This window comes from Cetorhinus maximus, chromosome 5 (genome assembly GCF_964194155.1).
Source record: "Cetorhinus maximus chromosome 5, sCetMax3.hap1.1, whole genome shotgun sequence".
In the NCBI taxonomy this organism is placed as follows: domain Eukaryota; kingdom Metazoa; phylum Chordata; class Chondrichthyes; order Lamniformes; family Cetorhinidae; genus Cetorhinus; species Cetorhinus maximus.
In genome coordinates, this window is record NC_135883.1 from 59,272,102 (window position 1) to 59,284,742 (window position 12,641).

At 39.3% G+C, this 12,641-nt stretch overlaps 2 protein-coding genes across 3 annotated transcripts in view; one reads left to right on the plus strand and one right to left on the minus strand.

Moving 5' to 3' along the window:
• mcph1 (microcephalin 1) overlaps positions 1-12,641 on the minus strand; it is a 370,028-nt gene that overhangs the window by 185,455 nt on the left and 171,932 nt on the right. The window lies entirely within an intron of this gene.
• The window catches only part of LOC144680669 (angiopoietin-2-like), a 105,717-nt gene that overhangs the window by 82,197 nt on the left and 10,879 nt on the right, over positions 1-12,641 (plus strand). Inside the window, exon 8 of one of the 2 annotated variants that reach the window (XM_078541907.1) lies at positions 9,733-9,983. The exons of the other annotated variant lie outside the window; for it this stretch is intronic. Within the exon in view, the coding sequence (XP_078398033.1) occupies positions 9,733-9,739 (7 nt within the window). The 3' untranslated portion in view covers positions 9,740-9,983. Of the gene's footprint in view, positions 1-9,732; positions 9,984-12,641 lie in introns of those variants that run through there. 2 annotated transcript variants of the gene reach the window in all.

A 12,641-nucleotide genomic window follows, 5' to 3' on the forward strand; every position in this document is an offset into this window, starting at 1 on the left:
CTTGGCTGTGACAATATTTCAAAAAGGCTTCGTTGGCTGTATAGCACTTTCAGATGTCCTGAAGTTGAGACAGGCACATTAAAAATGCAAACTCCTTTTTAAATCCAAACAACTTGTTAAATTTCAATAGTACATCCATTATACAAGTATAATCAGATTTCCAGTATTTATTTCATAGTGTTTCTTCATTGAGAACAGGCTGGAACAATCTAGTAATACATTGTTCCGTTTTTCTAATCAATAATATTAATTAAATTTCCTCATTCATGAAAGCAACAAAGGTGCTACGTTTTGGAAATGGGTATGTTACATTAGTGCAGTAGGGGGCTGCATTTTTTGAGGCTGGGCTTCTTCCACTCCCTTACCCAATTTTAAATACTACACCAGAAAAATATTTCTATTCTAAGGTTAGACATAGCTCACCTACTCTGCCCCTAAAGTAGCATCCCGATTTCACAGTACTTGACGTTAAGATAATAAATCATGCTTTTTTTGCTGAATACAGCAACAAATGATCACAATTGTGGAGCATTGGAAGGAGGTTGTTGCAGTGTCTAAGTGTGGAATAGTTTCAGACAGGAGGTTGGTGAAGAGAACATACGAATTAGGAGCAGGAGTAGGCCATTCGGCCCCTCGAGCCTGCTCCGCCTTTCAATCAGATCATGGCTGATTTGAATGTAACCTCAACGCCACATTCCTGCCTACCTCTGATAACCTTTCACCCCCTCGTTAATCAAGAATCTTTCTAGCTCTGCCTTAAAAACATTTGAAGACTCTTTTCCACCATCTTTTGAGGAAGAGAGTTCCAAAGACTCTCAACCCTCTGAGAGAAAAAATTTCTCCTCATCTGTCTTAAAGGAGCGACCCTTATTTTTAATCAGTGACCCCTGGTTCTAGATTCTCCCACAAGAGGCAACATCCTCTCCACATCTGCCCTGTCAAGACCCCTCAGGATCTTAAAGGTTTCAATTAAATTGCCTCTTACTCTTTTAAATTCCGGTGGATAGAAGCCTAGCCTGTCCAGCCTTTCCTCATAAGACACCCGCCCATTCCTGGTGTTAGTCCAGTATATCTTCTCTGAACTGCTTCTAATGCATTTACATCTTCCTTTAAGTGAGGAGACCAGTAATGTACACAATACTCCAGATGTGATCTCACCAATGCCCTGTCCAACTGAAGCATAACCTCCCTACTTTTGTAGTCAATTCCACTCACGATAAATGATAACATTCTATTAACTTTCCTAATTACCGGTTGTACTTGCATCCTAACCTTTTGTGATTCACGCACTAGGACACCCAGATCCCTCTGAATCTCAGAGCTCTGCAATCTCTCACCATTTAGATAAGTTTCCTTTTTATTCTTCCTGCCAAAATGAGTGATTTCACATTTGCCTACATTATATCCCATTTGCCAGATCCTTGCCCACTCACTTAACCTATCTATGTCACTTTGTAGCCGACTTACGTCCTCTTCACAATTTACTTTCCTACCTATCTTTGTGTCATCAGCAAATTTAGCAACCATTCCTTCGGTCCCGTCATCCAAATCATTTATATAAATTGTAAAAAGTTGAGGCCCCAGCACTGACCCATGTGGCACCACTTGTCACATCCTGCCAACCAGAAAAAGACCCATTTATGCCAATTCTCTGCTTCCTGTTAGCTAGCCAATCTTCTCTTCTTGCCAATATGTTACCCCATAGGACCAACGTTCAGTTTGTTAACTCTTTTTCTAATTTAAATATCTATAGAAACTCTTGCCATCCATCTTTATATTACTAGCTAGCTTCCTCTCATACTTTAATTTTTCCCTCCTACTTAATCTTTTTGTCATTCTTTGCTATTCTTTCCAATCTTCTAACCCTCCACTCATCTTTGTACAATTATACGCTTTTTCTTCAAGTTTGATACTGTCTTTAACTTCTTTTGTTAACCACGGATGGTGGGCCCTCCCCCTGGAACTTTTCTTTCTCATTGGAATGCATATATTCTGTGCATTCTGAAATATCCCTTTAATTGTCTGCCACTGATCTATTGATATATCCCTTAATCTCATTTGCCAGTTCATTTTAGCTAGCTCTTTTTTCATGCCCATATAATTGGCCTTATTTAAGTTTAAAATACTAGTCTTGATTGCACTCATTTCTCCCTCAAAATGAATGTAATATTCAATCTTATTATGATCGTTGCTACCTAGAGGTGCCTTCACTAGGAGGTTATCAATTAATCCCATCTTGTTGCACAATACCAGGACTAGTATAGCCTGCTCTCTGGTTGGCTCCAGAACATGTTGTTCTAAGAAACTATCCCGAAAATATTCTATGAACTCTTCATCTACGCTACCTTTGCCCATCTGATTTTTCCAGTCTATATGTAGATTAAAATCTCCCAAGATTACTCCTGTACCTTTCTGGCAAGTTCCCATTATTCCTTCTTTTATACTCTGTTCTACTGTGTAGTTACAATTAGGGGGCCTGTACAGCACTCCCACAAGTAACTTCTTGCCTTTATTATTCCTCATCTCAACCCAAACCACTCCTACATCCTGGTTTCCTGAACTTAGGTCATCCCTCTCTAATGTGTTAATACCATCATTAATTAACAGAGCCACCCCTCCACCTTTTCCTAACTTCCTGTCCTTCCTAAATGTCACGTACCCTTCAATATTTATGTCCCAATCTATGTCATCCTGTAACCATGTCTCTGTAATGGCTATCAGACGGTACTTAATTATTTCTATTTGCACTATCAGTTTATCTGTTTTGTTTTGAATGCTATATGCATTTAGATACAGAGCCTTTAGTTTTGTCCTTTTATTATTTTGTAGTGTCTAGCCTTATCTGCTAATTTACTCTTAGATTTGTACTCTCTGTCCCTTCCTGCCATAGTCTGTTTATCATTTCCCATATTAATACCTGTTTCTCTTGCCTTGTCACTACTCTTTGGTTTACCACAATCTTCCCAAATTTGATCCCTTGCCCCCACTATTCAGTTTAAAAACCCTCTTTGCTTCCCTAGGCTCGCGAGGATACTAGCCCCAGCACAGTTCAGGTGTAGACTGTCCCAACAGTACTGATCCCACTTTCCCTAATACTGCTGCCAGTGCCTCACAAACCGGAACCCACTTCTCCCACACCAGTCTTTGATCCATGCATTCATTTCTCTAATCTCATTTGTCCTATGCCAATTTACACATGGCTCAGGTAATAATCCAGAAATTACCTTTGAGGTTCTGCTTCTTAATTTGGTGCCTAGCTCGTCATACTGACTATGCAGAGCCTCCTTCCTCATCCTGCCTATGTCGTTGGTACCTACATGGACTGGACCACTGGATCCTCCCCCTCCCACTGCAAGTTCCTCTCCAGCCCTGAGCAGATGTCCCAAACCCTTGCATCAGGCAGGCAACAAAGCCACCTGGGCTCTTGCTTTTTGCTACATAGAACAATATCAATCCCCCTTACTATAATGACCCCTACTAGCACTACATTCCTTTTTGTTCCCCTCACTTGGATAGCTTCCTGCACCACGGTGCCATGGTCAGTTTGCTCATCCACCCTGCGGTCCCCACTCTCATCTAAACAAGCTGAGAGGACCTCAAGCCTGTTGGACAATTGCAGAGACTCACACTCCTGCCCTCTGGGTCCCCTTACCTGCCTCACTAACAGTCACACCCTCTTGTCCCTGGCCACTGACCAAAACAGAAGACCCTAACCTAAGTGGTGTGACTGCCTCCTGGTATAAAGCATCCAGGTAACTTTCCCCTGCCTTGACATGTCGCAGTGTCTACAGCTCAGCCTCCATCTCAATTACTCTGAGTTGAAGTTCCTCAAGCTGCAAACGCTTCCTGCAGTATTTGCTCTGGATTACAATGTTATCCAGGAGCTCCCACATGCTGCAGCCTTGACACATCACTTGTCCTGTCATCCTTTATGTGTTTTAAATAATTACTTAATTATGTTAATCGCCTATTGTTGCTTTCTTATATATTTTATTAACTTTACCAACAAATTTTGTACTATTTTAAACCTGAGGGATAGAACGGAACTTACCCACTTACCAGATACTCATCAAACTCAAAGGGCAGAATTTTACGGCAGTGGGATTTTATGTTCCCGCTGAAGTCAGTGGGGTTTATAATGGTTTGCCGCATTTTACAGCCCCGTTCCCGCTGAAACGGGCCTGTAAAATTCTGCCCCAAGTCTTCACTCAGTTAGTAAACTGCACTCCGTTTGGAGAATGGTGGTGGAGGATTGGGCCCAGCCATCAGCTGGCACTGGTGGGGGGAAAGGAAACTATGAAACATTGTCCCACCCAATATACAGTTGGAAAAAACAGAGTAACTGTCACACCCTAAGAGGAACAACAATTTGTATTTATATAACACGCTTAACAAAGAAAAATGTCTCACACACTTCACAGGATTGTAATTAGGCAAAAATTAACAGAAAGCCAAAGGAGTAGGTACTAGGAAAGGTGATTGGTCAGAGATAGGTTTTTTGGAGGATCTTAAAGGTGGAGAGGGATGCAGAGATGGAGTTGTTGAGAGAGGAAATTCTAGAGCTTAGGGGCAAGAAGACTGAAGGTAGTTGCACGAAAGCATGATATGTAGGGAAAAAAGGGCTCTTATTACTTTGTCAAAGGACAAAAAATCTAAAACAAACCTCTAATGCAAGTATATATTTCAGACCAATATTTTGAATTTGCTTCCCAACCAACAGAAGCTGTGTAAGCAGGGGAAATGTCACTGCATACAACATAAACCTAAGCTATCCAGTTTAATTGTTTTGCCCCTTCCCATCAGAAAATGTACCTTATAACCTGCTAAGGAGTCTTCAGGGTACACTTTCTAATACATCAATAGCAGTTGTATTCCTAACCCAAGAAGTTAAAGCACACTGGAAAGTAGTGCAAACTTGTCTCACATCCAAGCCAAATATTTCTGCATCTGGAAACAATTACGTCTCTTCAGCACTAGTCCTTGGAAGGATTCTATAATGTACCGCAATATCTGAAATATTAAACTACAACTTCTGCAAAGTAGGTCATAATGGTTTTACGTTAATGTAAACTCAAGCAACCATAAGTAAAATGATACTTCCTTTTGAACTTGATTTTCTTTATTCAAGGAAACATTAAGGAGTGAAATGTAAGGACCAGTTTCCAAGAAGGCCAACACTGATCACATTTAGATAAACTACAACTAAACAAAAGCCTAGCTTTGTCATGATGCAGAAATAGTAATTCTTAAACCATTTTTAAAATGATGAATTCATATTTGATTAGTTGCTACTCTTTGGAGGCTTCTCAATGAATTATTTCATTAATTTCAATGAAAAATAGCTACTGGCTGACCATATTTGTTAACGAGCATTTAAAAAAATGTATTTGCTTAACAATAAATGAAGGTTTCATGCTATTAGTTCAGTAGTTTTAACTCTAGCAAATTGGGCATATTAAAATGGAAGTTTCAAATTATAGTAGTATTACTTTTAATGGACTTGTTTAAATTACATATTTGATCTTTTCAATCACAAATATTTTGCTTTACCAATAATAAAGCAAAATTAACATATGCAATGAGTATTTTCTTTTAAATGCAAGTTCTACTCAATCTATGGTCTTGCTGAGAACAAGATTGCTGACCTCTTAAAATAAAATGTCCATAGGAGAAACTGTTAATAGTGCACATGGTGTATCCCTGCATTTGTAATAAACATATAATGCTTACTGTGCATAAATAAATCATAAACGACGAATTGTGGAAGAGCTCTAGTTGTTCACTCTGCCTTACCCACACCCAAACCCATACTTGGTTTTCTTTGTATTCAAATGCAGTGCCTGTGCAGTTTTAGCCCTAATAAACTGAAACATTTTTCATACAAACAAACTTACTTGCATCCAAAAAGCTTTCTGTAAAAGACTTCCAGTGGTGAAAAATGACATACAAAGTGTAGAGCCAAAGGTTTATTCCTGTGAAGTGATTCAGATTGGGCCAATTTGGATCAACATGCCTTTTGTTTTGAACTGCAACTTTAGGTCAGTTCGGACTTTGTACGTTGCATCTGCCTATTCACATAACCAATATCAAAGATTGAAACTTCCCAGTATAACAGTATACAGTTTAAACAAAAGTTCTAGGAATAAAGACTCGAATTGGAATTTGAAGAAATTTCTCTCTCACTAAGCCTAACATTTTGAAAAATTGTTAAGCCCACATTGCTTTGGTTCCTCCAAATTTAAGCTGGTTAAGGCAGTGACTATTTGACCCTACAAAATGGGAAACATCCAGGTTTGGTTCTGTGTTTGTGCAGATTTTATGCCAATATGGATACTACAAGTAACCTCAGTGATCTTGGTGGGGGAAAGGAAAATCACCCAGGCTCAATGGCCAACAATCCTGGTTAGAAATGCACATGTGTGGAAGCTGGGTGAAGGCAGCATCAGGGTTGGCTGCAATATCTTCAACATCTCAATAGTCTGTTGACACTCGCCAACAGTCGTACATGAAAAATGACTGATTGGACAAAGTATTAGAGGGTGACCAACATCTTCGAAATCACTACTTCGAGGAGGAGGAGGGAGGAAAAAATTGGCAGAAAAATCATAGAAAAAATCCATAGTGCTTGAATATCAACTATTTGGTCGGTCCATTCTAAAATAACCAGCAATTATTTTGACTCCACATTTTCAGTGGTGACAAATTTGGAAACATAATCTGTCGTTTGGCATATGTTTATAGTTATCAAACAATGTTCCTTAAAATTTATGAACTGTACACAGAATGTTTTGACATCTGTTCATCAGATTGCTGTGCTATCAAACTTAAGTGATGAAAAAAATACACATTGTATGCCCTGTTCTCTGGCCCTGAACAAACTTACATGAGAAAGCAAAAGAATAAAACTTCTATCATTTATTTCTCATAAGAACTAATTGCAAGAACATTAAAAGTGACCTTTGGATAAACTAGTAATAACATTCTGCCAAGTAAATCAATTTTATACCCTATAAATACACTGTGTAAATATTATAATGGTACATGGATATCAGTGGACAAATATACTGTCAGTTTTTGTCTTGGTATTGTCAATTGTACTAAATAAAAAGTTTCCCACAACATTTTATTCATTTCAATTGCCTGGCTTAAGAACAGTTCCAACAGCAACAAGTCAAATTAAAAACAGACGTATAAAAACATAAATGTACAAAATGCTCTAGCATTTCTTGCCACTTCATTGGTTTAGATTTTTAAAAAGTCCTGTCCGCAGTGGCCTAGTGATTTGTTCACTAGCATCAATTCTGGTGTAGGTAGTTACTAAGACGGTAAAATGGATGGCAGAACTGCAAATGCATCACGCAATTATTATAAATGTTATTGGAATTAAGGCCGACTTGTACTGCACATTCCCCCTTAAGTCCCTCCAAAATTAAAAGATCTGAAGCTATGAAATCCGTGACCTGCAGTGGATTTTGGAATCGAGTGCAATTCCAGAAGAAAACTACAATTTGAAGTGGAAACCAGGTCCACTGGGATTCCAACCCATTAAACCTGCACTGAGAAATTTGTACCCCAGTGGAATAGGTCCATGTCCGCAGCATTGCAAAGGCAGCTTAGGGACATGCTTCGAGCTGTTTCCAAATTTTCCTGGGAACTTTGCCAAGAATATCCCGAAAGACTTGGTCGGACTTACTCTGAGTTTAGTTTGGGCCTCCTGAAGACCCCCATGATTTAACAACTATTCAAAGTTAGTCAGTGTAATTAATTACTTTAGGCTCACTGTTGCCTGGGGCAAATTAGGACAATTTGAATGGCCTAGGTTGCTTGGATTTAGAATGTCCTACTAGATATAGTGATGAAAACAGAATCCACAGTAACTTCTAAAGGCAAGTAGTGGTAGACAGTCTTGGTCATGGACATTGAAGTCCCCCAGCTAGCATTTCCTGACCCCTTGCTACTCTCAGTGCTTCCTTCAAGTGGTGTTTAACATGGAGGAGCACATATTAAGCAACTAAGGGAGGGCAGTAGGTGGTAAAGAGCAGGAGCTTTCCTGTCCCATGTTTGACCTCATGGGGTCTGCAGTTCATGTTGAGGGCTCCCAGGGCTACTCCCATCTAACTGTATGCCATTTGCACCACCTGTGGTGGGTCAAATGGAAAAACATGAGAGTGCACAATATGCAGTAAAGGAAAAGGAAAACAGACAAGGAGTGGATGACAGATGAGAAACTAGCAATGATGATAGGAAAGGGAAAAAAAAGAAACATACCTGAGTATGATGAAATTGAAAAGAAAATTAAGAAAACATGTAGGCAGGCTAAAAAGAAATTGTATAATGGGATGTGTGATGAAGTACTGGAGCTGGAAAGAGATCACAAAATGAGAATAATGCAGCAGAAGGTGAAATTTTTGACAGACAGACAGCAAGAGATAAAATCAGATATTGGGTGTAGGAAAGACAAAACTGGTAAAATATTATTTGAAAGGGATGCAGTAGCAAAAAAGATGGACAGAATATACAAGTGAATTGTACGATGATCCAAATCAAGGGAGTCGTCAAGATATAGAGGCAAATGACGAAGCAAACATGATATCAGAGGTAAAGAATGCTTTGAAATTGATGAGTACAGGAAAAGCTCCTGGCATAGATGTTGTAACAACAGTATATCTAAAAGCCCTTGAAGAAACAGAATTAGAAGTGATACCAGAAATTTGTGATCAAATACATACCAAAGGATACATTTCAAGTAGCTTGAGACATTCAACATTCGTTAAGTTACCTAAGAAACCTAAAGCAATGGAGTGCAATCATCGTAATAGAGGAAAAAACAACATATTTGAAGCAGGGATTGGTGAAACGCAGTCTGGATTTAGACCTGGAGCAGGAACAAGATAAGGGAATATTTAACCTAAGAACAACCTTCGATAAACATCTAGAAGTAAACATTTTACATGTGCTTCACAGATTATGAAAAAGCGTTCGATCGTGTGTATCACCCAAAGCTAACAGAAGTGTTGCTGAATTGTGACATTAACAGTAAAGCTGTGAGAATTATCTGGAGCCCATATTGGGATCAAATAGCACGCATCAGGCTAGAAGATAGACAATCAGATATGTTTTAAGTGAAGAGAGAAATACGATAAGTCTATGTACAGTCACAAAATTATTCAATCTGTACTAAGAACAAATATACAGAGAATTAGATGTACTTCTAGGGGTAAAAATTGGAGGCAAGAACAGAACAAACTAGTGGTACATGATGACACAGTGCAACTTGCAGAATCAGAAGAGGCCCTACAAAATATTGTGGATAAGTAAAATCTAGAAGTTTAGAATATAGATTGAGTATGAACACTAAGAAGACAAAAACAATAGTAGTTAGAAGGAATAGAAAGAATAGTTAGAAGAAACTAGAGTGAAGATTGAATTGGATGCTGTCACACTGGAACAAGTAGTTAAGTTTGTAAATTTAGGGCAAATGATAACAGAAGTTGTAGATGGAATGCCAAAGTCAGAAGAAGGATAGAGATAGCCAGAAATAATATTGTGAATAAAAAGGCTGTGTTAACAAAAAAACACAAACTTGTAACACGGATAAACTCATAAGATACTACATTCTATCCACCTTCCTGCATGCCTCAGAAACCTGGACAATAAGTAAAAGTCTGTGGAAGAAAGTAGAGGCCTTTGAAACATGGATGCTAAGACGTATGCTTAAAATTCCATCTCCAGACCATGAGACAAATGAAGAGGTGCTTGAATTTGCAAGAGCAAAAAGAAGTCTAAAAAGTGACATCCAGAAAAGAAAATGTCAGTATTTCAGCCATTTGATGAGAGCTGAAGGGCTACAGAGATTTCTTCTAGAGGATAAAGTGGAGGGTTTATCTCCAGAAAGAGGGTTCGACATGGGCGTAGTTGGATGATGGACGTCACAGAGTGTTTGCAGAGCTATAGTGGATGTGTGGGGATGGAACAAGATGAGCGTGACATACCATGACAGCTGATCTCCTAGCAGGAGTAGCTACAAGCAGCAGCAACAACAGCATGGTGGATCTGCCCCGCCGGTAAGTCAGGATGTATCCAGGGATGGTGTTGAAGAAGTCTGGGATATTGGCTGATAGGTATGATCCCACGAGTATTACTCTAGAAAGTTATTTTGCTTGACTAGTCTGTAGTACAGTTCTCCCAATTTTTTGGCATCAATCCCCAGATCTTAGTGAGGAGGACTTTGCAGGGTTGACACCAAAAATCCCTGCTGTGTCTACTACATTTAAGTAAAGTCAGATTTACCTTTGTAAAATATCTCTACCAAGTCATCTGCAGTCCATCAAAGAAACAAAGGCAGAAAAAATACTCATTTTCTCCTCACTCTCCTTTTCAGAATTAAAGGAAAAAAGTCTCAGCCCAGGATATTAGATCGGTCTGGCATCCATCTGTCTGGACAGATACAAAAATCACTGGGAAAGAAAATGGTTGTTTACATTCAAATAGCAGCAGTTTTCACCCCTTGGTTCCTCATAAAAGTGAAACCATTTATTATAAAGTCAGTTTAACGACTCAATGCTGATTGATGGTTAAAAGTTAAAATGACAGTTGTTTCCATTGATGTTCTTCAACATGAAAGAAATGCTTCTCAAGACTTGTTTGTTATAGGTTAAAAAGCATGGTTTAAAAATAATTTCCTTGAAGCAGAAAGAGGGCGAAAAGGGATGAGCAGTAGCAGCATCATCACAACTTTTGAAACAGGTCAACATTTTAAAGATGTTTATTCGGGTATTAAAATTTTACAACTGGTACTTTATAACCCCTGGAGGGATGTGCTAAAGTTGAAACATTCCTCTATTAGGGGGTAAGCCATAAACAATGTGCTATATTAAAGGTTATGGTGATTTAATGATGGTGTTATACTGATGACCTTGGCAATGAGAATATAGTTATTTTCTGTAGCAGCCAAACTAACCATCCACCAGCACGTCAACAACGTACTCTCAAATGTGGAGAGAGATAAAAAGAGTTAACGGTTTCAAGTGGATGGCCGCTTGTCAGAATGATGAAGAGTTAGAGATGTAGCAGGTTTTAGCAAGTACAGGGAAAAAACAAAAGCGAAGGTCTGTGATAAGGTGGAAGGGAAGAGGGATTAATTAACACAAGGGATGATGGTACATGGCAAAAGGAGATGGTAATGGGACAAGAAACAAAAAGAATAAGTAAATGGGAATAGCAAAATCATCAGCAAAAGCTGCCATGCAAAAAAATTGGGTCAGAGAATATGATCTGAAATTTTTTAACTCAACTTTGAGTCCAGATGCCAGTGAAGCGCCATAATCAAAGGCGCTGTTTGTCAAGCTTACATTGAGCTTCATTCGAACTCTGTGAGAAGCAACATCAGAGAGGTCAGACTGAGAGTGGGAAGGTGAATTAAATTGGAAAATTTCATAAACTTCGCTTTCAATTTGCCTTTCCATCTCCTTCATATGATCCATCTCTAACTCTTTTCTTCCCTCTGTCGCCACTTCTTCAAATAGGCTAGTAATGAATATCCACTATAAGCCCACTAAGCCTCACAGCCGCCTTGATTACATTTCCTCCCACCTGCTTCCATAAGCATCTATTCTATGTGCCCAGTTTCCGCAGCTCTGTCATGTCTGTTCTGATGATGCCACCTGCCTTACCCTTATCCTCATCTTCCACCCTACCAGCCTTCGTATTCAACAGGTTATCCTTCATTTCCGCTACCTCCAGTAAGATGCCACCACAAAATGCATCTTCCCCTTTCCTTTCAGCATTCTGAAGGGATTAGTCCATTCCTATATCATCCCCAATACCCACTACCCTTCCCATGCAAGCATAGGAGATGCAACACCTGCCCTTTTACCTCTTCTCTTCCTACTGTCCAGGACCCTTACACACCTTCCAATTTACTTGTATTGCCTTCACTTTATTATATTGCATTTGTTGCTTACATTGTTGTCCCCTCTAATTTGGAGTAACTAAATGCAGATTGGGGTGATCATTTTGTGGAACACCTCTGTTCAGTCCCCAGGCATGACCCAGCCCTTAAGTTCCCGTCATTTTATTTCCCATTCTGATCTCTCTGGCTTTGGCTTCATAAAAACCTAGGAATAGGAGCAGGAGTAGGCCATACTGGCCCTTGAGCCTGTTCTGCCATTCAATATCATGGCTGATCTGATCTTGGCTTCAACTCCATTTTCCTGCCTGTTCCCCATAATCCTTGATTTCCTTGTAATTCAAAAATCTGTCTATCTCAACCATGAATGTATTCCACTGCTCTCTGGGGTACAGAATTGCAAAGATTCATGGTCCTCTGAGAGAAGAAATTCTTCCTCATCTTTGCCTTAAATGGGTAGCTCCTTATTCTTAAAATATTCTCCCCAGTACTAGATCCCCCCCGATGAGGGGAAACATCCTCTCAGCATCTACCCTGTCAAGCCCCCTCAGAATCTCATGTGTTTCAATAAACTCACCTCTCATTCTTCTGAACTCCAATGAATATAGGCCCAACCTTTCCTCATAAAATAATCCCTTCCTTCATCCCAAAAATTAACCTAGTGAACTTTTTCTGAACTGCCTCCAAAGCAAGTAAATCCCTCCTTAAATAAGGAGACCAAAGCTATATGCAG